The sequence below is a fragment of the Lepidothrix coronata genome, unplaced genomic scaffold (assembly GCF_001604755.1).
Source record: "Lepidothrix coronata isolate B3197 unplaced genomic scaffold, Lepidothrix_coronata-1.0 Scaffold6, whole genome shotgun sequence".
NCBI classification, from domain to species: Eukaryota; Metazoa; Chordata; class Aves; order Passeriformes; family Pipridae; genus Lepidothrix; species Lepidothrix coronata.
The window spans coordinates 2,327,896-2,353,537 of NW_016690186.1; the positions used below are offsets into that span (position 1 = coordinate 2,327,896).

General features: G+C 36.4%; 1 protein-coding gene across 3 annotated transcripts in view; it reads right to left on the reverse strand.

Annotated features, from left to right (window-relative positions):
* The window catches only part of SNTG1 (syntrophin gamma 1), a 341,564-nt gene that overhangs the window by 93,734 nt on the left and 222,188 nt on the right, over positions 1 to 25,642 (reverse strand). For all 3 annotated transcript variants that reach the window (XM_017833684.1, XM_017833693.1, XM_017833674.1), the window contains 4 exons: positions 23,116 to 23,218; positions 21,625 to 21,707; positions 16,376 to 16,506; positions 9,950 to 10,079 (listed from right to left, as the gene is read on the reverse strand). In XM_017833684.1, coding sequence (XP_017689173.1) covers positions 9,950 to 10,079; positions 16,376 to 16,506; positions 21,625 to 21,707; positions 23,116 to 23,218 — 447 coding nt within the window. The remainder of the gene's footprint in view (positions 1 to 9,949; positions 10,080 to 16,375; positions 16,507 to 21,624; positions 21,708 to 23,115; positions 23,219 to 25,642) is intronic.

Consider the following 25,642-nt stretch of genomic DNA (forward strand, 5'->3'; position numbering starts at 1 on the left):
TACTCCAGCTGGATGAATCCTACCAGACAGTATGACTGAGACCCCTGTCTCCTGTCAACAGCATTGGCATGAATATTACATATAGCTGTATAGATAGCACAGAGAACAGTCTGGAAGGGGGAGCAGAGCCTCAGCCCTGCTCTGCCTCTGGATATCCTTTGGCCAGTGGTGAGACAGATGGTACCGGGCTGCAGGCTGACTAGCACGGAGAGATCCTGTCTCTCACATCAGGGTGACTCTTCCAACCTGTAGGCTATTATGCTAAAGTACCCTCTTGCCATTTCCTATTAGAAGTGAGAGAGGTAGGTACTTAATTCCAGGAGATGGAATTACCCTCTGGAGATATCTGCATTCTTTATATAGTTAATGGGGTAGAAGTAACTGCCGATATTAGGAGGACTGGTTCACTTCCTTCAAGTTTTAAAGACATTTTTTTAATATCCCTTTACTACATAGCAAGTTTGGGTGGAGAGGATCTTGCTTTTTAGGGACAAACAGCTAACATTTAGCTGTTAGTTAGCTAATTTAGTTTAGCTAAATTAGATTGAATTCCTATGCATTTACAAGCAAGTAGGTATAAAAAGAGAAGTCAAGTTCCTTGGCAATCAGATACCAGAAAAAAAGGACTGCTGAAACTCCTCTGACAATGTTAAAGCAACTGAATTATGTGAGAAGCCTCAGCATGTTGACACACTGTAGGAAGTTTTTCATCCTTTTTATTACCTTAAAAATGGCCTTAGGAAATAAACACAGTGAAAACAATATTTTCTGAGAAGCAAGTAACAGATTTTTCCCCAGAGTAAACCACAAGTTTGCATGATCATTCACCAACAGACTTATAAATATTTTTGGAATTTGGACATATACTATTTTATTCTGCTTTTTTATTAAGATTCCTCACCTGTACAAACAGAAAACCTATGAAATATGCAAATAAATCACATCTACGTAGGTTAGTTGCACACATTTAAATCTACCTCCGAAGAATTCGATCTAGAGAAAAAATTACTTTATCTTGTTATTTGAATTGTCAGTATATAATGGACACAATGGGCTACAAAGCCACTTTTTACTGATCTTTGTGGGTTTAATGCATCGCATTGGAAGAGCAGTAGAACAGCAGTAATTGGAAATATAAATAAGGTTTGCTTCATGACATTTAAAAAGTAGCGTTAAGAATAAAATTGGGATGTATTTTGTTAAAGAGCTAAATTCTGTATTTGCATTATTACATCATCTTTCTGCTAATACAGGTAAAAGTAAGCGTAAGAATTAACACGCTTTAAATTTTTCCCTGGTTGCATTTTATGTTGTATTTTATGACACTGAACCATTAAGTAGTCACAGATGAGATGAACAGGCATTCTTTAACTACCTGGTTGCCTCCTTTCCAGTGGTATTTTATGATTTCTTCATTCTCTGTATCTAAAAATTAGCGACGACCTTTACTATCACAGGAGGTCTCGTATCAAAATAGAATTCAGGATCCCGATATGTACTGTTTAGCACATAGAGAGCTCTCTTGACAAACTACCCAAGCGTAACTGACAACTGGCTCATAAAAAAAGCAAAATTGGGGAATAAAAACTTGATTATATGCATCAAATATAAAAATGTATAGTCATTTTAATATCAATCAAATATATGTGATTAATACCTTCTGAGACATCATTTCATATAGTAAAGGATTGCAGGTTTGATTTCACAAAGAGATGGAGCGACACAGAATTGTTTTACAGATTTAGGCCAAAATTTTTTACAGATATAGGCCAAAAGTTGTATCAAAGGATTCCATAAATTCACCAAAGAAAGTTTTCCTTTGATTTACTGTTCTAAAGTTCCTGACTGGTACAATTAGGAAAATACCTTTTTATAGCCTGTAAAGTTGTTAAAAAGTGTTTTAAAATTAAAAAAAAAAAAAGAAAATAGAGAAAAGCAGAAACAGCCATTATAACCAGTTCAAAAAAGTAAGATTTCCATAGGAAATTTATAATTTCTCAGTGCAGTAAGTCAATAAGGAGTACCATGCATTGGGAAATGAGAATGAAACAAGGTGCTTCATTCTCAGTTTTTCAAGCTTGACTTCATGACCTCAATGAAATTACCTCTTTTAATCAAGTTTTGAATGTAATTATCTCATTCTCTGAAAAAAACAAACTGGTGAAAAAAACCTCAGCAAAACAACCCCGCAATTCTGTTGGTGCCCACACAGGTGATCAGCACAGCTATAATTTCAGACACTTCAGACTTTTCCCCCAGATGTCTGCCACTTTACCCCAGCTATTTTCAGGAGGTAAGAAAATTGTCACAGTGTTTCATACCTTTTGTTAGCAGAGAAGTGGCATATCCAGAGTATATGGGGCTCATTTCCTCTGCAGTTTAGTGGTCATTTGTTGTTTTGCCTGTTGGGGCTTGTTTGTTCTAACCTCTTAAACCTGTCCTGGAATGACTGAAATTCCTCTCTTCTCCCACACAACTGTGCCTCTTTCTCTGATTCCATTCTCTTCCTCACGCAAATATAATCTGTGCACTACTTGACTGCACTTGCTGTCTGTGGCACTTTATGAAGCAAGACAACCAAATGGAAAAGTGCTTTCAACACATTAGGCTACTAATAATGTATACCCTGAGGTGTTTTATGGCTTTTTGAGCGCATTTCCATTTCTTTTAATTCTTTTCTTCTTTTAATTCTCTGGTTGTGGAATAAAAGCAAAACTTTTGACATAGTCACCTTTTAAAAATATATTTTAAAAGTGAGTAAGAGTAAAGGGATGTCAAAACAAGACAACGCTGCTTTGAATATGAATAATTATATTTGTATTTGTTGTGGGTTTTTTAAGAAAGCAAAAAGAAAGGATACAAAAAGAAAGGTTATTCTTGCCTGGCTTCCCACTTCCCAGTTGCTATCTTATCAACAACAGTTTGTGATTCAACAGCTACTTTTACACACTCTCACTGAAAATAAACGAATTGTGGAATATTGAACAGTTTACTGCACAACAAAAACTAGGTTACAGTAGCTGGAAGTCTCTAACCACAGCAAAAAGATAGCTAAGCATTTTGGCACAAAAAGGCGACTTATAATGAGTCCTTTCTTCTTCCAGGTGTTGCCTCTCTGTAAAACCCCAAATTGCTGACCTGCATTCCCAGTTAGACCGCTCTTACTTCCTTTATTCCTGTCGTCATTCCTTTGCCACTTAAAATCAACCAAGAGGCTTTTTTTTAACTATTCTATATGGCAGGCTCCTTGCTACCTTTCCCCCGGCTGGAATGTTTAGAGCAAGTATCTCATTAGTCCAAAGTGTCTTGTAACTAAACAGATTATAGTCTTTACTATAATGTCTTAATTAAGCCTTCAATAATAATGGAATGAGAGAAAGAGTCTCAGAGCTTAATATAAATCCTGCATAGATTAAAGAACATATTTAATACTGATGTTTTCTTTTATTTAAATACTACTGCAAGGCTACAAATTATTTTGACTCCATACAGAATCGGGTGAATTGAAGTGCAGGGATTCTTTACTGTGCGAGAGCATCATATATAAAACGGCAGAAATATTCTCTCTACAAGAGCATTGATTTTTTTTAAAGGCTTACATTAAAAAGGTAAATTTAAAGAGAAGGGCTTTTGATTTTATTGTTTCTAAGGACATTGTTTCTCTTAAATTGTATTTTAGAGTTATATATAATGCTAATACAGATGTTAATATTTTATGAGATATTATTGACAACTGCAAGAGTTTTATACTTATATACAGCAAAGCAGTAAAGATATTTTTAAAGATACCATGAATAGATGTAAAATTTGGGAGAAACAGAGAAAGAAAATTTAATTTCACTTGAAAACCTATCATGGCTACTTTAAGTTTATACAGTGCATTCCAAAGCAAAACTGCAAGACTGCATGTCTTTATGATGAATGTTGTCACCATAATCAGAATGTGTCATAGCAAATAGTCCAACTATGAAGACAGAAGTTTCTTGCTACAAATTTCCCAGATAAGGTGACTATTCTGGAATAAATATTCTTGAATAAATATTTCTCAAAGAAATCTTTACTTGCACTATTTTTCTGGCCTGCTGCATTGTCATTTAAACTCAGGTACATTATAAAAGTGCAGATGAAACACACCAGAGCAATAGCAATACAATTTGGCAATACTTAACTTTCTTTGCAGCTAAATCAGCACACTCAAGAGGATACAAAATTATCCACAATTCTTTAAACAAGGTACAAGCAAAAAGTTTGTAAAATAAGAAGTCTCAAATTTCCAAAAGTAAATATGAGACAAGGCCATATATAACACTTGATAAAAGTGACATAGAAACACATATATTTTTAAATATGCAGCTGATAACAGCCTACATTTAAAAAAAAAAAAGTGAGGAAAAATCTGAGACATTTAAGTTATGTAATTCTGATGTTACACTGACTTCATTTATGCATTTACATCTACATGCCCTAAGAGAATCATATATGAAAAAAAAAAAATGAAGCAGTATATTACAAGTGTATCCACGTCTGCATTTTAAACGTTCCTAGAGAGATCTAAATATCAGTACTGGAATAACTACTTGTATAAGCTTCCCTTTATGAGGTAGAGAATGGAATTCAGAACAAAAAATTAAAGTGTCAGAGCTCTGTGAACACCTGAATGGCTAATATTGCTTAAAAAAAGTGTTGAATGTCCATTTATATAATAATGTCCAATTTATCTGAGTATTTGTGTCTTGGGGAAATTAAATAATGTATATAAAATATTCTATTAGGAATACTTTGTAGACTTCTTATAAATCTCTGCTTAGTCTTCATTTTAGAATGCTTTCAACTTCTAAATTACAGACAGTTCTTGACTTTTCCACTACTACAAAATATACTACTATAAGAGGTTCAATAGTAATAATGCCATTTTTGCATTTGCTCCAAATATTCATAGCTGAGTAACCAGCAAGAGTTAAATATTATCGTAATACACAGATCATAGGGCATCTAAAAGTATATATATAATCTCTGAGAACTCCAAAATTACTAACATTAGAGCATTCTGATGTTTTGCCATTGTATTTTAACTACAAAATTAAAATGTGAAATCTGTTAACTTCATATGAGTGACATTTATGTAATCCAATATTCCCTAGTACGTTCTTACTGGTGGTAGCATCCACCAGAAAAATGAGACATAGACTACTATTTATTTCAATAACTTTACTAACACTGAATGTAGTCCTGTGATATTTTATTCTTTCTACAAGTGGAACAGATCATATTATTCTAATTGTTTTTTTCTCCTGGTTTGTACTCTTTGTTTCTCCTTCTACCTAGTGACAATTCCTGTACCCAAACTTCAGCATTGTAAAGAGAAGGTATTATTGTTTTCTTTTCTCTAGTGAAAATAAAGACAAATATATTTGTCCTCTTAGTAGCAGTATCTTTCATTAGGGGTTACATTTTAAGCATATGATTAAAGCCATGATTTCAACTGAACTTTTAAACTTTGTTCAAAACAAAGGCTTATGTTCTGAAAAACACCTACACTGTGCCAATACTCCATTGAAGACCTCTTAATCCTACTGCTTTCATGCTATTGCTATGCTTCTACCATCAATATATGCCTCATTAATTTGACAGATACATGTTATTTTACCCAGAAAAATGTACCATGATGGGATAAAGTGGTTACTGTGAACTGTATCTTGCAAGATCTTATGAGCATTCTTTAGATAATATTAAAACTTTTTGCCACCTCCTGCTTAGCAATTTTACCTCAGCTGTCTGTCATTCCCGTTTGATGAAGTTCATGTTATTTCTCTGCTGTCAAGTGCTAGCTTCTAGGTAGGAAGCAAAAATGTAAAACTGTTGCAGTGTTTTCCACAGAAATGATGGAAGGGGAGAGGGAAAAGAAGTATCATTGCTCTCACTGTAGAAAAACCTGCCACAGACAAAGCAATGGGCAAGAGTGACAAAGGGAGGATAAATCCTCAAAGAGTGTATAAAGCTATGAGCTAGAATATGCTAGCTTAAATGTGGTTTGGGGTTTTTTTTATTAATCTTTTGTTACAGAGACCTAAAACTTCTGCTGTACTAAAAATTTTGCATTAAGTGCCTTTAAAAATTGCAGCACATAAATTAGGGATGTATTGGCAGCTGGTGGTTCTTTACAGAACACATGATTTTGGAATATTTTCTTAAACTCTTCCAGAGTGTAATTTCTTTAAAAGCTATGTGACCTTTTGGATACTGTCATCCTACAACTCTTTAACAAAATAGATGATAAAAAATAGAACTCAGTATCAATTACCGCAGAAACTAATAGAGTTTAAAAGTTCATGAAAAGGCAAATAATTCATCGCTGAATTGAACATCTGACTGAAAATTTCTGCTTGGAGCATTAGCAAGAAAAGGTAGAAGCAGCAGCTTGTTCCCTTTTCAGTTGTCTTTGGACTGCAACAAAAAGATGTAGAGCCTCATCAGTTCATACAGGAATCAGAGTTCCCAAGCACAGGTTCAATTTAACGTATTCAGTTTTCAGAACATCAACTCCAGCATCAGAGTTGCTTACCCAAAACTTAGGGGTTTAATATAACTGTTCTGGGTTTTGAGGCTATTGATAAAACCGTTAAAATTTTAACACAGATGCAACTCAAGTAACTTGAGTTGGAGAGGCACCCATCTTTGGAAATGAATAGTCTCTATGGATTCATCACATCATCAATTACAGTGCAATATTAAGTCACTTCCAACAGTGCATGTATATAGCATGCATTTTGGTCAATATACAAGTCAAGTAATCTTTTGTAATTTTAAAGGGATGTGTTTTATCTCATATGAGAGAGTGTTTCTTGGGAGCTAAAGAAATTAAAATTAGCAGTATTATTTTCAATATTTTTAAAACACTGGAGGACACTAGTTCTAATCTCCTGAATACAAAGAAAGAGTTCATAACTGAAGTCTGTCTTTTGATGGAAATTTGAAATGAACTACATCAGCTGGCATACTGATTTTTCTAATCTATTCTGAATAGCCAGAATATAATTTTCTATATCTTTGCATTAAATTTGTAATATTTTGTTGCATAATGATATGAGTTTTATGTCATATTGTACAATGTAGTCTAACCACTGCAGTATAAAAGGGGTTTGCTTGCAGACACCATCTTCCAGCCTCCATTCAGTTAGCAACACTGCCTTTTAAAGACAATAATAATGTCAAGGCATTTTGATTTTGCATCTACTCCAGCATTTTTGTTATCTTTTTGCTCTCTGGTAGATACTGGCTATGCTGACAATACTGCAGCTGAGTTGCATCACCTTAGTGTCAGGTCTGGACATACTAGATCGTAAAAGAAGAGTTTTTGACATTATTCTTACAAAAATTTAATTGGACTATAGGCTCAAACATGGTGTTGGGGAGCTAGGGACCCACATTTCACAGAGCATAGGGCATGTAACTCACACACACACTTTCACTTTTTTTCACTTTCAGGGTTGGAACCATCAGATAATTTTTTTCAGCCATCTTGTGTGTGAAAAAGTAAAATAATTCAGATTTTCTGATTAAGACTAGTATGCTTTTTTTTTTTTGTCAGAAATATCCAGGCATTTCTTTATCAGATTTATTCAGAGAAACTTGCTTTGGCCCCTCAAAGAAAACAGTGACAGAATATACATATCTCCCTAGGTATCAAGTATGAACTCACCACCCTAGAGTCCCTTACCAGTCAAAGGAAAGACAGTCCTGTCCTGGGGGAATTAATTTCATTATAAAATAGATGTCAAAAATAAATCATAGGAATCACTCAAGATGTTCTGCTTTAAGACATGTAAAGTTAGCAAGTGAAATCCCACCAAAATCTACAGAGGCCAAACTTGACACACTAGTAAAGGAAATGCTTTCAAAAACAATGTAGTTTTTATAGACTTTTTCCTGCTTTCTGTCTGCTTCCTTCTTTTTCAAAAAGTAGATGTGAGAAAGAGAATGCTAGTTAACACTTCTATGAGCTACACAGTATTTAAATGAAACAAATTATTTTCTGTAATCCCTGGATTACAGAAGGTAATTGATACTAAAACTCAGTCAACTTGTCCAAAAATTCAAATAAATTCCTTTACCTTCTTTGTTTCTTTGGTGCCGGATGCCACAATAAGGAAGAATGTGAGTAAATGCTTCTCTCAGAGGAAAAAATGCTAACATCAACAGTATGTATATGTCAATAACCATTTGTAAAGAAAGAAAATATAGGGACCTCTAATCTCACCTAATCATCATTCTGAGCAACAGTTTAATTTTTTCTCCTCTGTGTTCATAACATTTCTTATATTCACTTATCACATATGTTGTCAAATAACTATTTTTTTTCTGGCAACTGAGAATTTAAAAGAAAAGTATATTACACGAAAGAGAATCTCATTGGTTTCTATAAATTCATAAGGGCTATGAACAAGTAGGACAGTTTTAAAAGTAGATTCATGGATAATTATCATAAGCTCTAACACTCACAGTTACTTTACAGGATATTTTTGTGACAAAATAAGTACAAAGATTGGTATAATAGTTGCATAATTTACTATTTCCCTCTTAAAAACATTAGATAAATTCTTTCTGTATTTTATGGAAACTAGTGTAGAATTATAAGTGGTACTCAGACCATGTAATAACATTGCAATACCAAAATTCAAGTTTGCAAACATAAATGTTGAAAGCAACCATAATTATAGTCTCATCAAAGTGTTATCAGATAAAATTTAGGTGCCTCTGTCTATTGTTATAAGCAAAAAAGTATACTGATTTAGGCAGCAAGAACTATTAATAGACTAGACTGAACCAAAGATGGCAAGAGAAAAAAACCCAGCCGCCTCAATTTTCAGGATACCGAGTAAGACAAGAAAGGCTCTATATAGCAACAGCATTTTAAGGATGAATAAATAGCCACAAAGTTCGCTGGTTCTGCATGGAAGCTTGCAGATGGTGGATGAATTCATGTCTGTCACGTTTTCATAATACAATGACTTTTACATATTGCTGCCAGATGGAACATAGTTTTGCATCTTGATTATAAATCTCCAAGAAATACAACTTCCTTCAATATGTTCCCTGTATTTGAAACAAAAGCAAATTCAGAGACAGATTTGGGAAGCCAAAGCAGATTTAAGAAAATCTGAGAGAATATAAATTAAATCCTCAAGGGCTTCCTTGTTATAACTCAGTTCAAAATAATGGAGTTAACCATGTGTTCTGTACTTTTTAAGGAAAACCTCTAAAGGTATCATACAGACTTCTACAGGGAAAACTGCATGTTCACTATCAAATGCAAAATACCTCCCAGGAAGGTCCAGACAATCTTTCAACCAGTCCTAATAGTAGTTTGGCAAAACTTTTGCATAACACTCTTCCTGCTTCAACAAAAAGAGATATCTATCCCACAAGGTCAGATCATAAAGCACAGTGCATAAAGCTTAAATGCATTTAATCGTTGCTGATAATGAATATCTGTATCTATATCACAGAAGCGCCTTGCCATTCTCCTTATGTTAAATGATACCTAAACACACATAAAATCTAATTCAGATCTGTTATGCTGGTCTTTATATAGATTTGACTTCTCAAACTATGAAAAAAGTACAGAACTTTTTCCTTTATATGTGTTCACCCATCACACCTGGCTTCCTCCTGTATGTCTGGTCTAATCCTAGATGGTACTGCTAAGAAGTGAATAACTCTGATAGCAATGGAGTGAACTATGTGACCGTAGGGAAGAATATTTTCCCATTCAATGATTTCTCACAATGATTTCTCTCTGATTTGATGACAAACTTGAGTTGACTTCTCTCAGACAGCCTGAAGCATTGTTTATATGCAGATAATTCTGTGTGTGAACCCATTAGGCTTTTATGACAGTAATAATCAAATGTGATTGGAAACCTTGTGGCTTACTTGGATCCATACTTACATTGTGCTTTGTGAGGTTGGAAATGTTACTTGCTATTGCTTGTAGCCAGTCAATAGAGTCTTCAGCGGAGAGACACTGAATTATTCCACTGCAAACCCCATCCACAGCAATTACTTGGAATGCATTTTGCCTATAGACATATCATAACAGATCAGGTCAGAAGAAAATTTCATCTGTTCTAGCATATCATCTTAACAATACTTGTAGAAATGCTTTTCTTTCAACTACAATGAAGGTCAGCCACTGAACACTGATATAATGCTGTTTTTCCTGTTTTAAAAATACCTGACATATTAAAAAGATCATGCTAAAAGGTCAATTCAGACTATATTAAGCTTCCAAAAGGCTATAAAAAATTTCCAGAGACTAGCTTCACAGAACTTTGACCAATAGACTGTATGACTTCAGAAGCTAAACAAGAGAAAAATCTGATGCATACCAAAGACTTAATACTTTAATACAGCAGATCAAAAAGAAGAAAGTGTGCATTGGAAACTGTAGACACCATTTGTGAAAATCAGTGGATGCCAGTACATTTGTCTCAACATCTTTGTTTCATTTTTCTAATACATGCTTTAAAGACAGTAAGATTCCTGTCTGGACATCCCTTGTTGTCTGCTCTCGTTTATAGAATTTTGATCCTCTTCTAAACTACTGATTGAGAGGTTGGAGAACTCAGAATTGATCAGGTAGCATTAATGATTTTTCCAGTTGCATTTCTGAATCAAGGATCATTACCAAAACACACTGGAATGTCAAGAGACATCTAATGACAAAAGCAGCGTACACCTGGATGCCTCTAACCCAGCAACAATCCGGGCACTTATACAATACCTGTCATGTTTTATGCACTGACTTTCCACTGCCAGGCACTGAGCAATTACAGAACAAGAGAAATTTTTCAGATGCTAAAACAGTAGCAGACCCAATTTCTTCAGTAAATAGCCTTCTTGGCTAAAAGCCCTTGGAAGGTTCACAGGCCTCTGGCTTCAGAACCAAAAAACCCTCAATATTAATCCATATCCCACGAAAAGAGATTACTAAACATACAGAGAATACCAAATTCCACTGCTGACATTCTGTAACAAACCCAAGTGTTGATGATCAATTCATGGTTTAAGATTAAGTACATCATTCAGGTTCTTTGAGAATGGCTCAAGCAAAGGATGTATTATCTTCAAGGTAAAACTGAGTGTCACTGATGAAAGTTTCTGACATCTGAAGACATATCAAAGTTGTTTGTTTGGAGTTTTTTACCTCTTGAAATTTTATTCTAGTAGTATAGAATGTGAGGCTAATATCTGTCTCTACCATAATGGTCTTTGCTGCATCCGTGTCAAATACAGGCTTTTACTTCAGTCAGGAGAAGCAATAAAAATGAACTAGAGCATGCCTTTGCTTTGAGAGTCCCACCATGAGAACCAGCTTTTATAGGGGTATAAGGCTGATAAATCCTAACACAATCATGCAGGAATCAGCTAACTTATCAATTTAGTTGTCTTTTTACACAAGTAGTGATTTTTGTTTAAATTCCCAAATATACTGGTAAAGTTTTGAGGAAGATTTATTTAAAAAACCTTCAAGTAATGTTGCTATCATTTATTTATTCTATGCTTTATTTTAATTAGCTAGAAATATAGATATTTATTTTTTCCAGAATAGATTTCTAAATCCTTACGTGAAGAGCATAGCATGATGCACAAATGTGTTGATCATCTCATTCATCAAAAGTAGCGTTACTTTCAGGACTCACCTTGTTCCCAGTGTATCGTAAATCAAAGAAGAAATCCAAGGAGTCTATTAATGTGTGACACGAACACAAGCACAGAAAACCCAGTATGTTCCAGATTCAGTCCTGATGCACAAATTTCCTTTACATTACAGACACTGAATCGGATGCATTCAAGGCATCAGTCTGTTCCTACTGTTGCTAGGAATTTGATCTGTGCAGATATAAAACCACTAATCCATAATATTCTTACCCAAGTATCAATAAGCACAGACAGTAAGATACATGGTTACCTAATAAATTACTTCTGAATGTGTCTTGGGAGTAGATATCCTTAGCCTTAAATTATTGCAATAGTACACTTTGAATGACCAGCCCAAGTCCATAATACCACGCATGCAAACCTGAAAATATACTGTATTAAATACGTTTTGTACTAAATGGAACAAACAGTATATTAATCACTTTATAATACACGCACACACACAAAAAAGTGGAGATCAGATGAAGACTTTTTCAACTTTCCCACATTTTTACACATTTCAGGTTCTGTGCCTTCTGGAACTCAAAAGTTATATTTGAAATGAATAAGCTTCCCAATTTTTAACCTGAATGTCTTTTAGAATTCTGTATGAATACCCTCCAGAATTCACGTGCCTCAAGCATCCCACTGGAAAAGCTAGAATATGATTATGAGGTTCAATATTATATGTGATAATGGTACATTTCCATGCCAGCCTTTTCAAACTCTGAAATATAAAAAGCCTTACATAGTGAAAACACCTTTGTAAATACTAACTACGAAATATGTAATGAATTAGCTTCCAGTTCATGTTGCTTTCTTATAATATTGTCGATATCCTTACTTTAATGTCACTGTTTATAGCAGCATCTTTTAAAAAGTATTACCTTTCCCTTATAACCAATTCTGAGAGGTAGTCACATTTAAAAATGTTTACAGTAATTTAAAACAGTCTTGTAAACTGTCTTGCTAGCAAAATACAATGTTGGTTCTATGCTTTAAGAAAAATGTACTTCCTGTCTCATATTTATCCTGCATTTTTGTTTAAGTACTCTTACTTCCTAACGTTAGACAGCATAGAAAGACAGAAGGAGAAAATTATCAGAGTAGTTATTCGAGGTTTGAGTATGAGTTCAGGTATAATGTTTTGTATTAATACACTTTTAAATTTATTTTCTAGAAATTTAAATTTCAGGAATATCATTACTACTTAAGAAACTTTCTCTGCAATGTACAAGTTCTATTATGTGCACTTTAAGCTTGTGTTTTATTGATGCAGAAGACTGAATTTTAAAACCTTTCATCTATCAACAGCTGAATATGTGCTTATTTTCCACGTGAGTAATTCTATTCAATTCAATATCTTATCTGAAGTATACAGTAGAATGGATCTCAGATTTGACTATTATGATTTTGGGCCCTTTATGCTTCATTGTTAAACACCAAGCTGAAGGCTTTCACAGAATTTAATAAAAATCGTGCTTCCTCTGTGATGACTATATTCTGTTCCATTTCAGTTCAGCCAATAAGCCATTGTAGCTTTTGGTTTACACCTTGACTCCCTGGGCCAGCCATTGTTCCTCAATAGAACAAGGATCATGCAGACAAGTAAATATGATTCTGCTTTTACCAGTCAAAAGCTGCAGGCTGTTTTTAGCTTCACAAGGATCTACTGGTGAAACATATACTGCCTAACCTGCTTTAATTTCAGCTCCGTGAATAGGAAAAATGTCCGTCAGACCTAAGCAGTGTAATTCTAAGAAACAAAGCCCTTAGAAATGACGTGGTGAGAGGCTTTTGTGCAACTTTCAAGTGTTTATTGAGTATCCATGAGAAGGAAGCAGGCTGTGATAAGAAACACTAAAATTAACCCCACACAAACCCCAAACGGATGTTGAAGGCTTCTCTTCACACAGTTTCTAGGGGGGCTCATAAATCCAGTCCTGTTGGTAGATGGTGACAGTTGACTGTAGGATCCATAGAAACACTGGAAGGGTGAGCATAACAACAGAGAAAAGATACTGGGAAGGTCTTTCACAAAACAGCCTTTGCAGAAAATTTAACATAACTTTTCTGCATTAATTTTGTAATTTTACACGTTTGAATGGAGGAACAGGAAAATTGAAACTGCTAATGCCTGATGTGCCATCAGGATACAGCATAACACACTGTTCTTCCCAGACTCATATCCAAGATGGTAGACATGAAGACTATACAGAAAAGACAGTTTATTTCAATTAGTAAGACCTCAGAGCCACAAATGATAAATCCTTCGTGCTAATCTTAAGAGTTGTTATTTCTGATTGATTAGAAAAAGAAGTTACAGAGACACATGCCTTGTACCTGTACACAGCTGTCCTCCAGTTAATGACTTAGCACTGGAGCTCACAGAATTTTCAGTACGAGAACCTCATTCTTATAAATACAGATGACAAATGAATTCATAAAATATCAAGGTATTTAAAACTTTTAACAAACATGATCTTATTTATACATTTGCCTTATTGGATTTTGTAGCTACTTTCATTTCTATTTCATTGCATTATACTTGTAAAACAGTAATCATTCCAGAATATTGGTTGTCTTCCTTCCTAATTTCTCCTGATTTACTAGGATAATACTAAATTAAACAATGAAAAATTGTAAGACTATAGGACTGTATTGCGTCTGACGGAGATAAATTTAATCTTCCTCACAGCAGCCCTCATAGTACTGTGCTTTGTATTGGCAGCTAGAAAGGTATTGATTACACATCAGTGTGTTGGCTACTGTTGAGCAGTGTTCTCATGGTATCAGCACTGTCTCTCCAACATTCCCTCCTCATCAGTGGGCTGGGGATACAAGGTCGTGGGAGGGCAAATAGCCAGGACAGCTGACCCAAACTGACCAAAGGGATATACCATAACATATGACATCTGCTCAGCAATAAAAGCTACAAGAAAGGAAGAGGAGTAAGGGTATTCTTTAATTACAACACTTGTCTTCCAGAGCAACCGCTACAAGTACCAAAGCCCTACTTCCCAGGAACTGGCTGAACATCGCCTGCTAATGGGAAGCAGAGAATAAATGTTTTGCTTTCTTTGCTTCCAAATGTGACCTTTGCTTTGTTAAATGGCAAATGACTCATGAGGTTTTTTTCCATCTTGTCTTCTCCCCCCCTCATTCTGCTGAGGAGAGCAGTGATAGAGAAGCTTGATTGACACTTGGTATCCAGCCACGGTCAACCCACCACAATGATGCCATTAATTTAAGCCTAACTATGAGCTTTGGACAGCTTTCCCAGTGATTGTAAGAGAGAATGGCAACGAAATTAAATATTAACACATGCAAAATACAACATACAGGAAAAAATGACTTTAGCTATATGGAAAGAAAAAAAACCCTACTGTAGCTATAGAAATGAAGGAGAGAATACAAGAGCTACTACAAACATTTATCTAAACACCATCACCTTAGTGCTCAGTGACAGTTACAAAGTAATAGGTTATTACAAAGTGTGAGATAAGAACTGACAAAAAAAATATAGAACATCATTATGCCTTAACGTAAATCAGGGGGTATCCTCCTTGCAGTCCTGATTACCTTGCCATTTAGGTGATATATTAGAATGATGAAAGAAACAGAGAATAACAGAGATAGTTAGAGCTACAGAAGAGTTTCCCAAAAGGAGATAACATCTGTGATCCTTTAGGTTGGAAAACAGAAGACAGTCAGATGAAGTTATAAAAACATAAATCAAGATATTTCGTATTTCCCTCAGTACAAGGGTAAGGGCCCACAGTCCACCCTCTTGCCCCCCACAGCAGACTGGTGGCCTGTGCATGAGGCCAGCTGTGCCATGGTGAGACTGTGGGATGTGGGATCAAGCTGCTGTGGAAGAGCTTGAGTGGGAGGCCTGTCCACCCCTACACTTGGGAGCTGCTTATCTTCTCAGGCTCTTGTTTGTGGTCCTTGTCTGAGTATGGCTCCAGCTATTCCTGTGTCTGGACATGTATCCCACTGATTTGGACCTGATCTGTAGCTGACTTCCCAGCCTGACCTGAGCCACACCTGACCATGATGGACTCCTCTGAAGACCATCCCTAAGCCTTCTTTGTTCCTCCAGTGGGGGCAGTGGGTTGGGGTCCTTGTCTGCATGGACAATGCCACATCCAGCCTCACTGCCGTACTCTCTCAGCTCATCTTCCCTATGGGGCAGCCAGCCCTCACTGCCCCCAAACAAGATTATTTCACCTAATATAGTAATCAGATGAGATATGTAACACAAACAGAAGGAAGCAGATTTTAGAAACATAATTACATTGTAGAGCTCAATGACATAATGCATTGCAAAAATCAAAGACACAAAGAAAAGCAGATTAGAAAGAAGCTTTTGAGGACAGGCACATTAGCAGTTATTAAATATGATGACCTATGTGCAATCTCAAACTCTGAAAGGTGCTGACCATTAGGTGCAAGTAGGAAGACCATACATCTCCCCATATACTTGGTCCCGGCTGACATCAGAGCAGAAGATTAGCCAAGGTGGACCTTGACAGACCTTTATAAAAATTTATGTTTCATGTCTCTAGCAGCTGCAGTGGATCTAATAATGGCATTTCTCTAGCAAGACAACTCCCTGATGCATGTATCTGTCAACCAAGAAGTCGAGTTCCAACCTTCTGAACTTATTTACCTGCACAAATCTGATCCCGGAAGGTACTGGGAAAATCGTGAATGTAGAAGTGGAATTAATCGAAGATCACACCACCTTTTTTCCCACCTAAGTCCTGGGGATGCTGGCCATGAGGAACATGATAACGTATCCTGAAAAACATTGAAAAGTCCTTCTCAGTTTTGGACTTCATTATAAATACTCAGCAGATTTGGAAAAAAAGAGATAGACTTCAAAGACATTATAGTTCATCTGGCATTGTTCCACTTTTTCCAAATCACTTGGTGGCAGAACTTTTTCTCCTAAATAAAAAGAAATCTATATAAACCTCAACAATAACATGCTTACAGGAAGTGTGAGGAAAAGTATTCTAAAAACCTGAGGAAAATAGACTGTATCCTTTTTTTTGAAATGACTGATTATTTACCAAGTAACCCATCATTAGATTGTAGTTTTATATCTGCACCCTAAATAAAGGAGATCACTAAATTATTCACCATACAACCATAATTCAGTTGTTCCCCACGGCCCTGTACACATATGACATCACCTCAAAACCTGGTAATTGTAAATGGAATTTAACACAAGATGAAAATTGTCAAAATTGTCAGAGCTACAAGCTTGAGATCAATATTTTAATTTTATCTACTTACACAAGACATTGCTTATATAAAAACTGAACTTTATCACGTCTATGAACATATCTACAAAGAATGAGTGTTTAAATACCTACAGTCTAATTTCACAAGCATTTTTACAGAGTAGGGATTTGCATGAGAAATGCCTATAAAAAGCGAAATTATCAACATCTATTTTTAAAAATACAAACCCTCTTTCTTTATAAAATGTTTCATAAAATAACACTATTGATGTTATTGTTTTGGAAAAGTATGATTCTTCAAAGTGTCTTCTCATAGTTGCAAAGGATTAGGAAAAGGCTGAGGTATTTGATGCCTTCTTTACCACAGTCTTTAATAGTAAGACCAGTCATTCGCCTGCTACCAAATCCCTGAGCTGGAAGGCAGGGATGGGGATCAGAGAGAAGCTGGTATAGGTGTTCATTGAGTTACTTTCCATCATTTACCAGCAGTCCTGGCTAACCAGAGAGGTTCTGGCTGACTGGGGGTTGGCAAATGTGATGTTGATCTACAAGAAGGGCCAGGAGGCGAATCTGGGGAACTACAGGCCTGTCAGTCTGACTTTGGTTCCAGGAAAGATCATGGAGCAGATCATCTCGTGAGCCATCGCATGACAGATGCAAGACAATCAGGCATCAGGTCCAGACATCATGAGTTTATAAAAGGCAGGTCCTGCTTGATCGACCTGATCTCCTTTTACGACCAAGTGACCTGCCAAGTGGATGGCCGTCAAACTGGATTTTAGTAAAGCTTTTGGCACTGTCTCCCACAGCATTCTGCTGAAGAAACTGGTTGCTCATGGCTTGGATGGGTGCAGAGTTTGCTGGGTAAAAAACTGGATGAATGGCTGGGCCCAGAGAGTAGTGATGATAAATCCAGTTGGTGACCAGTCACGAGTGGTGTTCCCCAGTGCTTAGTATTTGGGTTAGTTCTGTTTAACATTTTTATCAGTGATCTGGAAGAGGGGATTGAGTGCACTTTCAGTCAGTTTGCAGAAAATTGGACAGGATTGTCGATCTTCTGGAGAGCAGGAAGGTTCTGCAAAGGGATCTGGACCAAGGCCAATGGCATGAGGTTCAACGAGGTGAAGTGCCAGGTCTGCAGTTGGGTCACAACCACCGCAGGCAGCGCTGCAGGCTGGGGGAAGAGAGGCTGGAAAACTGCCCAGCAGAAAAGGACCTGGGGGTGTTGGTCGACAGCCATCTGAACATGAGCCAGCAGTGTGCCCAGGTGGCTAAGAAAGTCAATGCCATCCTGGCTTGGATCTGGAATAGTGTGTCCAGCAGGACTACAGCAGTGATCATTCCCCTGTACTCAGCAATGGTAAGGCCACACCTCAAATACTGTGTTCAGTTTTTGGTCTTTCACTACAAAAAAGACATTGAGGTGCTGGAGCATGTTCAGAGAAGGGCAACGGAGCTGGTGAAGGGTCTGGAGCACAAGACTGATGAAGACTGGCTGAAGGAGCTGTGGTTGTTTAACCTGGAGAAAAGGAGGTTCTACAACTACCTTAAAGAAGGTTGTAGCAAGGTGGAGGTCAGTCTCTTCTCCTAAGTAACAAGTGACAGCATATCAATAAAATAGTACCTCCCAATCCTGCATAATTTACAATTTTTTTAATCTCAGATTTTATATATTTTATTACTGGTGTTGTCTATAAAATAAATATTACAAAAATTAAGTACACCTATTTTTCTAGAGTGTGACTTTTGTGTAAGATCTACAGAATTATAAAGCTTTGCGAATTTGAACTTTACTTTTACATATATGTTCATATATATTTTATTTATATGAAACCAAATATCTCTATGAATATCATGTTAGCTAAATGGCAGATTTTTCATAAGCAGTTCACTTATTTAAAACATAGACTCATTAAAAATAAATAAATGATTGGCTAGAAAGACTAAGCTAGGATGCTGTTTTGAAAATAATATCTTGAATTTTTAATGTTTTCTGTCTGCTTTTGGGAACCTTTCTTCACCTGCGATTAAGCTTGGGGAAAAAGCTGAAATGCAGTAAAAGTTCAGATACAAACTGTAGGCCTAGATATGACTGGAGTAGAAATGTTAACCCTATATTTAGCCTGCATAACTAATAAGGAAACAGACTATGGCTGTAAGTCACAGAATCACAGAATTTCTGAGTTGGAAGGGACCCCCTAGGATCATCAAAGTCCAGCTTCTGGCCCTGCACAGGACAGCCTCAACAAACCCACTAAGTGCTTAAGAACATTGTCCAAACGTTTCTCGAACTCTGTCAGGCTTGGTGCTGTGACCACTTCCCTGGGGAGCCTGTTCCAGTGACCAAACAATGTCTGGGTGAAGAACCTTTTTCTAATATCTAACCTAAATCTGACACAACTTCAGGCCATTCCCTTGGGTCCTGTCACTGGTCACCAGAAAATTAAAAGATCAGTGCCTGCCCTTTTCTACCCCTCACAAGGAAGTTGTAGATTGCAATGAGGTCTCCCCTCAGTCTCCTCTTCTCCAGGCTGAACAGATCAAGTGACATCAGCTGCTCCTCATACGTCTTCCCCTCAAGGCTCTTCACCACCTTCGCAGCTCTCCTTTGGATGCTCTCTAATAGCTTTAGATCTTTGTTATACTGAGATGCCTCAAAATTGCACCCATATTCAAGATGAGGCTTCACCAGTGCAGAGCTGAGTGGGACAATCACCTCCCTCGACCAGCTGGCAACACTTTGCCTGATGCCCTCCAGGACACGGTTGGCTCTCCTGGCCACCAGGGCATTGCTGACTCATATTTAACTTGCCATCGACCAGGACACCCAGGTCCATTTCCATGGCACTGCTCTCCAGACTCTCGGTTCCCAGTTTATCTATATTCAGGATTTCCTCCCCCTAGGTGCAGAATCCAGGTCTTGCCCTTTTTAAACATCAAATTAGAAGACTGGTGATTGCCCAGTCTTCTAATTTGTCCAAGTCTCTCTGCACGGCCTCTCTGCCTTCAAGGGAGTCAACAGCTCCTCCCAGTTTTGTATCGACTGTAAACTTGCTTAGTATCCCTTCCAGTACTGCATCCAAGTCATTTATGATGATGTTGAAGTGCACTGGGCCTAAGGTGGAGCCCTGCAGAACCTCATTAATGACAGGTCACCAGCTTGATGTTACCCCATTCACTATAACTCATGGGCCAGTTGCTCACCCATCACATTATATGTATATTCAACGGTTATAATGCCTTTTACAGAATATCTTCAGGAAAAGGAGGAACTATGGCATAGAAGTTGCACAGAATTTAGTCCTCCTTTGGTTTTACAAAGCATTCTGTTCCCATGACAAGAAGACATCTGAGATAAGAACCATATCCTGGTCCTCAGTACAAAAATTTAATTTAGGGTGAATTACAGATTATAGGTTCATGATATTTGATTAAATTATTTAAACCGAAAGAGAAAGACTTGGTTTCAATAAATTATTATCAGTTCAAATAGAAACTGCAGATAATCTAGATCAGTTTTGACACCTGTAGAAACAGAATTCACAAATGAAATTATGTTTTTTTATGAGAAAAGCAAAGTTAGAATTGAAGTGAATAAATCAGTTTAGGATCTGCTGTCATAGCCTTTTTATATATATACATACCTATATAGATTGTTGAGACAAATCTGCTTTTGTTGTTGCTGCTTTAGTTACACATATTTTTACTGTTATTTGACATCAATTTTATTGGTGTTATCTTATTTTTATAAATTCCAGCTCCTAAAACTTGCATAATTCCTAGGGGCTTCCCAGATTACAGTCAAGTTTAAACCTGTGGTATTAATGTTTAAATGTCTGGGTTGCTATTTAAAACCCTTAATAGTAAAATATGAAAGTACAGTAAAACAAGCCGAAAATCAAAAATGACAAAGTCTACTCAATAAGGCTTACAGTTTTTTTAATAATTATGATGTATACTGGTCTATTTATACTGTGCTTTTTATATTTTTATCTACTACACAGACAAATACTCAGCAAAAAACCCTTAAGAACTACATAGAATAACGGAAATTTTTAATTTCTTGGCTAAGAAAATTGTTAAAAGTCCCTTGTTGCACTTCATAGGTATCTTTTAGTAAAAATCTGATTGAACATCTGTAGCATTTTATCCTAGACACACTTTGCTCCATAACCCTATCACTCTTCAGTAAGATTTTAAGTGTATATTACTAGAAGTAAAACACTCTCACCTTAAAAATAGGTAAAAACATGCACCTAAATCATCTTTTGCCAAAAGCTTTAAATAATGTGTGCAGTATAAGTAATGGAAAAATATTCTGAAAAAGTTTTCTTCCTTTTTTATAAATAGATATATTGTCATTTTAAGAATTTTAATTCATATGTGGAGAAAATCATCTAGAAGAAAAAAACTTTTGCGAAATCCCTACTGCCCCAGTAAAAATAGTAATCACATCTATCAAGGCACAATCTCAGCCTGTAATAATTTGTCTTAGTTTAATTCCCAGCCATGATATCTGGCAGCTCTTTTTTCCCCTCTATGGAACTGTCTATCTCCAATGCTAATTAGAGCTCCTCCCATGTTGCTGTCCTTTATTAGTACTTCCACTTAGCTGTTATAGTATAATTATTCTTCCATGTAATTCCATCAAGGAGATATAAGCACTTACCGTGTTGTTGGGGTGGTAGTTGAGATGCAAACCACTGTCACATAGCGGAGAGGATGTGCCGCTGCTTTGGTCACTGGGGGCACCTAATAGAAATATGAATTCACAAAAAAATCTTCATTAATCTATGATGCTGTAATTCAAATTTGTGTATGCATGTATGCATTCTCCCCATCCCATCCTCCCCCTCTTCCCCCCCCACCAAATGACTTTTATCATATATAACATTCATTTATTTTCTCCATCAGTCAGTATCTGCCTTCCGGCTTGAGTTAAATTCCTTTGAAAGCTGAATGGAGGCACAAGAAAGCCTCCTGGTGTGCTTTGCTTAAAAGAAGTGAATAGTCTGTTTAGTAAGGAAAAAAAAAAAAGCAAAGGTTTTTGCAAATTTGACAATAAAAGGGAAGTGCATATTTTCTCTCTCTTTGCTTTTACTTGAAGAACTTGAGTAACTTTGTTACTCTCAGTGGAGTTTGCAGTTCTAAATGTTCTTGTAACAGTTCAGGAGACTGCAGGGCTACACCTCAAAAGTAACGTGATAGGATCCATGCAATTGCACATTCCTGTGCTTCACTCAGGATGCTCTATGGTACCCTTTCATACAATGGAATACATTTTTAGTTAAGAACACAGTTTTGATATGTTTCTTGTCTCACTAGAATTTAATACATAGGAAAAAGAAAAAGACAATATTTCCTTTGTATAAAATGCTATTTCATAATTTAGTTTATTTAATTTCTACTAACTTAAAATCAAAGGCTAAAAGTATTGAAATCAAAAATTTAGTGTTTTGTTGCTTAAAAATTAAGCAATTCCTTTTACCCTCTTGGGAGAAAGAAGCAGAAGGAAAGCAATGGTGACAAAAGACGCAGGTTGACATATAAATATGCTTAGTATGCTGCGACTGTATAATTATGCATCTACACTTACAATTTAATATAATTACAGGAAGACAGCTGTCTTCATATCTCTCTCATGGGGCTAGTTGACTAAAACTCGGTTGGACTTAAACAAAATACTTATCATCCCAGAGCAATTTATTCTTAGGTAGACAGACACCTCCACCAAAGCCTCTGAATTTTAAACAGCAAAGTTAAGCCCTCTAAATATACACACACATCGCATGTTCACATTTGCAAGAAAAAAGTCTTTGAAATTAAAATACTATCTGATGCTTTCTGAAAACCTGATTTTAAATACTCCGCATCAGGATGTGAGCTACTGCGAACTAAAATAACTCTACTCTTTTACCTTCAACTTTGTTGATTCACACCATGCAAATGCCTGGTTATCTGGTTTTCAATCAAAGATAGCAATTTTTTGCTTGAAGTAAGTGTTAACAAAAGCCCTAGCGATAGAAGCATCTTATATTCAGGCAGTAATGCTGATTGTAAAAGATGGTGTCAATCAGCCTCAAAGCACAATAGTTTCAGAAGCTGCAAGCGTTCACGAGCATTGAACTGAGTTCTTTTTGGCCAAGTAATAAAGGCTTACATGCACAGTCTTCATTCAGTGGCAGTTTGAGAAAGGCAGGTGCTCTTTTCAGAAAGGACACAGTTAGGGTCACTTCTTCCCCCGCATTGCGAAGGACCTGAACCTGGAAGAGAAATACAGACAGATACCTTGAAATAAATGTATGACCAAAATGCATCAGCAAATGTAAGCACTGCCACGCAGCTTTCACATACCAGAATTTAACTTCTTAGTAAAGAAAGCAAGACATAAAGCTTTCTAAATGTTTTTCTGTTGTTTTTCTAGCCACACAGGTAGTTAATAGGGCAAAAGGGGCATTGGCCTCCTATATTAGCACTTTGACCTGTGCCATTACACAGCTTGCTCTCTGGCACTGTTCAGCCGTGTACCTCCTTCTTTCAGGTCATCCAGCCTAGTATGTGTGCATTAAAAAAAGAAATATTTTCTCCCTGCAAAGTTGCCTTATAAATCCTCAACCAAAGGAACAGCAGTAGTTTCCACAGCTGTTACTGTAAGTCTTACTTACTATTATGAGTAAGTCTTTCTAACAGCCAGAGTTAAATTTAGCTGAAGAGGTCTAGCATGGATGAGACCTAATCTTCCTCAAAGACACAGAGGAAAAGTATCTATTTTAAGCCTTGAATCTCAGATAAGCACAAGTTTGGGTTTTGCCAAAGGGCAGCTTGCATGTTGGACATAGGAATGCGCAAATCACCTATCCAGCTGTGAATACTTTTAGCTTTCCTGTACTTCCCCACAGTTACCCCTTTGGCTCTTGTTCATGCCTTTAGCTTCTGTGTGGTACAGCTGATAGACACCCCAAACATACAGCAGAGCAAGGGAACTCCAGGCACATCCCCAGAGTGGCACAAAGGAGGCACAAAAGCAACTAAGCAAAATCCTGTATGTAACAGTGGAGGAGGAACATTTGAATCAGCTTATAATATGAGAGCCAAGAATCATCAAGTCGCACAGTTCTGTTTCAGAGAACAACTATATATATTTCCTGTTCTGGCTCTATAACTTCAAAACTCTTCAAGGGTTGATTTAATTTGGGCTTACAATGACAGAAGGTTGCACCATGCCTCTCTGTGCAGAGAGCTAGATCATTGCAGTCGTGTTCAGAGGGCTGCTACACAGCCAGATATTAGACAAACATTTTAAACTAGCACATATCTACTCCCTTTCTGCTGTGTAGCTGGATAATACAAAGGTAACCCTTCTGTCAAGCTGCTGCTTGTGCGAAAGCCTTGTAAATAATTTATGAAGGATTGCTATTCTTTAATTATGTCTATCAACAACCTACCCTACAGATTTAGTTACATGCATGCATATAACTATACATAGGAATGTTTTCACCTAGAATCACTGCATTATTTTGTTAACTTAAAACAATTCTTAAAAAAAAAAATGTTGATTTTGCCTTGAAATAAAATACTTCCTACTCCATGCTGGTTGCCACAGAGAAGTAACAATACAATGACAGAATATTTGATTCAGTATCTGAAATTTTAGTATCTTTATTGTTTAAAATAACACAGTGGTTGTCAAGGCACATTTTGCAGTGTAGTATGTGTTTATATGTATGTGTGCAAATAAACACACATATATCACAACAAATTTAATTCACTTATACTTCATGCCCAAAACAAAATCTGTAAAACAGAATCATAGAATCATTTAGTCTGAAACATGAGCCTCTTTGATGAGCACTTCCCAATTTTGATACATTTTATATCTTAACATTCGCAAGTAGCACTTATTTCATAGAAAGATGATTTGCAATATGAAGAACAGCAGATCAAGACTATGAAGTCCTGAATTCTGTCGGAGAAACGGTACTCCGGAAACTTAGCCTCCGCAGAACATCCTCCTCCTCTCTTATGTATCAGTCACACAGTTCAGAAAGTCAAGGTAAAAGCAGGAACTTACGGGTATTTATTGAAATGACAGATGTGGATAAACAAAGTGCAGGAAAATACAGCTACCCTCTGCCTTTTAAAAAAATATTTCCTTTTACTCAGGAACAGAGAAAAAATAAGTAGAGAACTTACAGCATTACCAACTTTAGTTTGTAAAGTCACCTTTTAAGATATCTAAGAATAAGTGGATATCATCTGTGAAAGAGGCTGAGACAGTAACTGCCCTGAATCTTTCTTCTTCCAGGAGTAAAACGAGCCAGGAGTCTACATGATTTCACTTGATTATGTATTGCTCTGTAAAGCCTGTAAGATGACATAAGTAGTTTCCTGTGACCTTTTTCTCTAACCTCTCTCTCTCAAACCTCTTTATCTCATAGGATGAACACTAAGCTGGAACACATTTCAGTTGAAATCAGCAATACTGTGAAGTGTATCTGGGAATGTATGAAGCACATAATCTAGAAAGATTTTGACATGAAGAATAAAGACTAAAGAGGGATAAAAGATTAAAAGAGAAAACTACTAGGTAATGATTACAACAAAGAGCAGATGAATTATCGATCCCATTTCACTTACTTTCTAGTCATTATCAAAGCATAAGGTTAGTTGAAGAAAATGGAAATTTT